Source organism: Crocodylus siamensis, chromosome 4, assembly GCF_052110815.1.
Source record: "Crocodylus siamensis isolate JL-2025a chromosome 4, ASM5211081v1, whole genome shotgun sequence".
In the NCBI taxonomy this organism is placed as follows: domain Eukaryota; kingdom Metazoa; phylum Chordata; order Crocodylia; family Crocodylidae; genus Crocodylus; species Crocodylus siamensis.
In genome coordinates, this window is record NC_143398.1 from 62,960,336 (window position 1) to 62,966,355 (window position 6,020).

The 6,020-nt window shown below is 36.8% G+C and overlaps 1 protein-coding gene across 5 annotated transcripts in view; it reads left to right on the plus strand.

The window, feature by feature from the left end:
• USP15 (ubiquitin specific peptidase 15) overlaps window positions 1-5,449 on the plus strand; it is a 101,329-nt gene extending 95,880 nt beyond the window's left edge. For all 5 annotated transcript variants that reach the window (XM_090042421.1, XM_090042422.1, XM_090042423.1 and 2 more), the window contains one exon: window positions 3,547-5,449. In XM_090042421.1, coding sequence (XP_089898547.1) covers window positions 3,547-3,732 — 186 coding nt within the window. In that variant the 3' untranslated portion in view covers window positions 3,733-5,449. The remainder of the gene's footprint in view (window positions 1-3,546) is intronic.
• The last annotated feature ends 571 nt before the right edge of the window (window positions 5,450-6,020 follow it).

The following is a 6,020-nucleotide window of genomic DNA, read 5'->3' on the forward strand; positions in this document are numbered from 1 at the left end:
GGTGCAATTCATATGGGTCAGGGTGCCCAGCCAGTGAGGTTGGATCCAGTGGCTGCAGTAACCGATGGACCTGGGGCTCCTGGAAAATGGAGTTCAGCCACCATGCCACCGCAGCCCCACAATACACCCAGGGACAGCGGGACTGGCCCAGACTGCCCTGTGGACTGGGCGGAGCCCAGGGAACTGCCATGAGCTGAACAAAATCCCTCAGTGGGTTGGTTTCAGCCCATAAGCTATATTTTTCATAGCTTTATATTAGAGATACCCGTGGATTTAGTTTATCCAGAATTGATGCGGGTTACCTTTTTCTGAAATGGCTCCATGTACCTGTGCTAAAACTCCATAAACACACTTTTAAGTAGCACTTTGACACCTACTTGTATATTGTATAAATTGTGCGTGAAATTAGTCCCAAACCAAAAGGGTGTGATTTACCATATAGTTCACTGGGCTAGGCCCCAGCTGAGTCAACAGCATTTCAAGCCATGGTGACCCCACAGCTCAGCACTGCTCTGTGTGTGTGTGTATGTGTGTGTGTGCTCCAGATACCCCCCGCCAAAGGATTTAAGTGGTTAGTAGCTCCCCACTCATCACTGACAAAAACACCCAGTGGTTCCATGAGTCTTGAGGTTGTCCAGAAATGTATATTCAGAGAGTTTACTTAGAGTGCATTGAACGTAATATTCTTTCCCCAAAAGCAGCAAGTTGTTTATATGCTACAAGAGCATCTAGTTAATAAGATGGTAAATCTTGAACTCTGATTTTGAACTTTGCTATAGCCAATGATTAAAAGGCCCCTCCTCTAGTTATTAAAACATGTCCTTTACTGGATGATTTGTTACACTGCTATTTTTTTCTCAGCCATGTCGGCCTCTACCTTATGGAATGCAGGGCCACACTAATCGTATGCAACAGACTCAGGGAGGGGGGTGACCAAGAGATTCAGGTGAACTCATTTGGTGATGTTTGCCAGAAATGTAAGACTGGTGAAGAAATAGGAATAATTGAAAATGGGAAAGAAAGGCACAGCTCAACTGTGGTAGTGAAGAGGAAGTCAAAATGTATTCAGGGTAGTGACTCACCATGACCTGAAAGAGAGTCAGCACTAAGGGGGACTGCATACAATGGGTAGTACCATATATCATATTCATATGGTCTGTGCTAACCTAGCCTTGTGGTAGGTTCTCATCACCATTTCAAATGTAGCATTTTTGTCACCAAGGAAAGGTATTGGGGCTGGTTCTGGCCCTCCTAGTGCTGGCCTAGTGTTGCAGTACCTCCCAGCCCCCATGCCTGTTTCCTGCAGAGGAAACACCCACCCTTTTTGGCCCCTAAAAAAAAAAAAAAAAAAAAAGAGTGGAGGGAGTTTCCCATCAATATTTTTTTTCCAAGATGGGCAGTGTATTTTATAGTCATGCTCAGTGTTGGCTGCATTTAATCAGATTTATAGTTGCATTCCATTACTGAGCAAATGCTGGTTTTGGCAACAATTTAGACACTATATTTAATGAGATTTCCATGTATGTGAATATAAGACAAGTGGCCTTTCCCCCCCCCACATTCTGATGGTGACATTTGTCTTGTATTTGAGTAAATATAGTATATTTTAAGCATAAAAGCAGTAATTTGCTTGTCATAAAATGTCAGGAAATGTTTTCCTGTAACCCCGGATCATCACATTTTGACTTCCTGTATTTTTTTTAATTGTTTAATCAATATATCCTAGGCAGATTCTTAGCTCTTGTTGGCAAACAGCTAAGAAAATGATTAAAGAAAAAACAGAGACCTTGGGGAAAAAACTATTATATTTTATTTAAATATACACTATAGTCAATAACTTTACCTTAAACATATTTGAACAAGCAGTGTTATGTTACTATGTTGATTAAGATTCTTCCATGCACACCTCATCCTCATGCAGTTTAGGCCTACAAATGTGACTATAAGGGTTGAATTTGTGAGACCAGTCATTTTTTGATCAAGTAGACTTCTGTGGCAGATCCTTTATTATTCTCTTCAGGACCCAAGTGAGAAGATAAATTTGACTGCGAGAAATAAATCGCATACAAAAGTATGCAAATATTCATTAATAGGGAATACATTTACAAATACAGTCATGCAACCATATTTGTTTGTAAGGCTTCTCAAGTTTTTGTCAATGTAAACCAGTGAGTGCTGACTTTGAAGTACCAGGAATTAAATCCGAGTTGGAGATTATTTTCCCCCAATGTTTTTTCTAAAGTTGAATGTCTCTTAATAATTTTTGTCCTTGTTTGAGGTACAATAATTAAGAATTGCTTGTGGAAATACCAAGCTCATTGGAAGTTGTAAAGACACTGAAGAATGGGAGAGAATCTGTGCTGTGCATGCTGAGGGGGGATAGTTTAATGAATTAAATGCATGTTGTTCCTTTCTGCCTAGCCTGGTAATTCTTCATTTGTCATGTTAGATTTAATCTTGCAGAGATGCTTTGTTTGCTGCTGCCCACCTAGAGAGAATACAGCCTGTCATTAGCAAACAGAAGTGAATCATGACCAACTGCAGTAGTACAGAGCATTTGATGATACGGACAAAAATCAGTTCTTTATGGGGAAGTGGTGTGTATATTACGTCTGAACTCCAGATTTCCTGGGCTATGAGTGCATATTATTCCTGAAACATCAACATGTAAATAATAAACAAGGAAAGGTTTATACAAGCTAACATCACTGTTCAATTGTGCCTGATGCTTACTGGGCCCCTAAATCATACCTGCAGAGACTGATAAAAGCAGTAGTTTTGGAGCGTTTACTGTATCTTTCAGACGTGTTATTTTTAAGATGCTAGGGATAGATCAGGGCAGTGGACAACTTCTACTTCAGGATAATGGCTCACCCAGGGAGCTTGAGTCCAGTGGGTGAGAATACAGGAACATCTTCTCATGGGCAAACAGCAGCAACAATGAGAACTGTGACGAATGCTTGGAAGTGCTACAGTACTGTGAAATACCAGAATTTAGTGCAAGGCTTTGATTTAGTATTTAGTGTAAGGCTTTTATTGTGATACTGTAAGAACCCAACAAGTCATCCCTGAAATAATACTTCTGCCTGGTGTATGTTTTGTAACTTTTCTGTATTGCTATAGATATTAACTACACAGTGAGAGTGCCTTGTTACATTTCACTTTTGTATTTAAACAGCTTCTTCTGCTATGGGTTGAATCATATTGCTTAACATAAGAACTCTTTGTTCAGGTTTTTTTGTTTTACTTTCCTTACCAGCACTGAGCTCTTGATTTATAATCCTTCCGTACACATGATTTTGACCACTTTTCCCACAAACTGAATCTTGCCCCTTGCTTCATGTAAGTCGGAAGAAGTCTAAGCTCAAACATGACATGAGCATGTCACAAGAAAGAGCTATTGAAAGGTTGTGTGCTGTGTATTTCTATGGAATACATTAGGAAGGGGAAAAAATGGATAAACCACATGGTGAAAGCTTTCAGTTTGGATGATCATAACATATTAAGTTTGCTTTTTTGTTTTGTTTTTTTTTGCTTGTTTGACAGTCCAAAGCAGCATATGTGCTCTTCTACCAGAGACAGGACACTATCAGTGGAACTGGCTTTTTCCCTCTTGACCGGGAAACTAAACAAGGTGCTTCAGCTGCCACAGGCATCCCATTAGAGAGTGATGAAGACAGCAATGAAAATGACAATGATATAGAAAATGAAAATTGTATGCATACTAACTAATGGAAGATCTAGAAGCCATAAAAGAGACTTTCTTATTGGAGATACCTATTGAAAAAGTGAAATTGCCCACCAAATTAAAAATAAAATCTGAGATGGGGAGTTTCAGATAACAGAATGTAAATCATTTATTACATTTTAACATGTGAAGTACTTGAAGTGAAACAATAAAACTTTAACAGAAATTGTCTCTAATACATTTAGTCTTGTATTCACAAGCTATATATAGGAAAACACAAATAAACCCCTTTTAAGTTTTCTGCTGCTGTTCTGACGAATTATGTTTTCTTTTGGTTTTTGGATGTGAGTTAATAACTAAAATGTTAAATTTGTGGATTTTGGTCATTTATTTTCTTAGCATTACAAGAATGCTACTGCAGAGTCTAGTTTCTTGGATAGTTTCCTATTCATGTATATTAGACTCACACATACTACTAGTAGTAAATGTGGCAAAAATAGGAGCAGTAGTTTTCTTGGAATACCAAATTTTAAGTTTATCCCTGGAAATTAACATTGAATGTTTTGGTTTTTTTATTATTTCCCTTAAATTCAATCATGATAAAAGAAAATAGCTTGGAAAGGTGTTTTAACCTTTTGTGGTATAGTTACACATCCAGAATATTATGTTCATCTTACTGCTGCTGTGGAACAGGTTCTGGATTTCATGCTGCATTAACAAAAGTTTCTCAATTAAATGTAAGTATCCCTTGTTGCTTGTTGGATCTACTCTGTAGACATTATAAGTCCTGTTACCTTGCTTCTAAGATGTGCATAACTTTAATCTGGTGTCAGTCCAAAATTTAAAATTGTGCTGTAAGTTTCCCCCATTTTTGGTAGTTTGGCAGCTTTCAAACTACTTTGTAATAGGGTCAGATTTAATAGTATTCTGTATCCATAGTAATGACTGTGCATCAGGCTTAAATGAGAGAGGTTTTTCCCATGTACCTTGCCTTTAAATTGTTAATGAACAATTGATTTTAAAGGTAGGTCTGTTTAATTTTCTTTGTGTGTTCCTGATGGAATTCACCATAGCCTTACAGCTCATCTCAAAAGGTAACGTTATAGGAAAATTGGCATTTGCATGTTCAAGTCAGAACCTGTACAGTATATAAAGCATACAAACCTTGAATTGGACTTTAGTTAACCATGTTCAAGGGTCCAGGATGCCAAAAATAAGTGTGACAGTTTGAAACATTTTTAATTTGCTGCTTTCCCTTTGATCTAGTTGGAAGAATGTATTGTTGATTTGTATACAATACTGCCTTTGATAGGAGCATTTAAGTGCAGGGGCACACTTCACATATCTACTACCTGAAGAATTGCTTTGTGTCCCACTGTTATAAAAGCAAAAAGTATGATGTTCTTCACTTGAACTAATCAAATACAATAGGTTATAAATTGTGTATTGTAAATAAAAGTTCACTCTGTGAGTGCACATTTTGGTAAATTATTTATTTATGTTAGCATTAAAAAGTTTAAAAAAATTGCATTGACCAGGATATAAATGAGGTATGTTGGACATGGCTTTGCTTTATACCTTGATATTAAAGCTGGTGTTTCATCCTGGTATTTTAAAGCTGCTTTGAGTTTTTTTTAAATGTAAACTAACCTCCTGCATGACAGAGGTTAAAATTTTGTCTGCACTTGAGTTCACTTGGGTTTACATTTGAAATGCGCATGTTTATTTATACAGATTTCAATAAAGCTATTCAAGGCCTTATTTAGTCTTTCAGTTTCTTACAAAAATATTTTCCCAAAAGCCTTTATTTAATTAGTAGATCATCAAACATATATTATCACTGGTTACAAATGGTAATTTAATGACTAAACTCAAAAGGTGTATGTTGTTTCAAGAAGATGGGTAGAATTTGTGAATTGTATTACTTTTTTTTAGTAGTTTGGATCCAAGGCATTGAAAAGGCAGCAGTAAGATAAATATCAAGTTAATGTCTTAGAACATAAAAGACAAGATTGAATTATCTAACTGTAAAGGTTATCCTTACAGATGTAACTATGAATATTAAGTACAGAAAAATTAGATGTACTAAGGTTGACATCTGCTTGAGAACTAGAATGCGTGGCTCTGATTCTGAACGTAGAGGAGAGGCTTGTTTCAAAATTGTACTGTTTGGGAACTAAGGCTGTTGTATTTCATATAAATGATACTTAAAATCTTCACTTCTGTACTTCAGGCTTATAAGAAGAACTTAATGTGTGGCCTACTCTTATTCCATCCATTTTTTTCAGCCTGTGGCAAATTTCATCCTCTGAAGAAGAAAGGTATTTTCTGC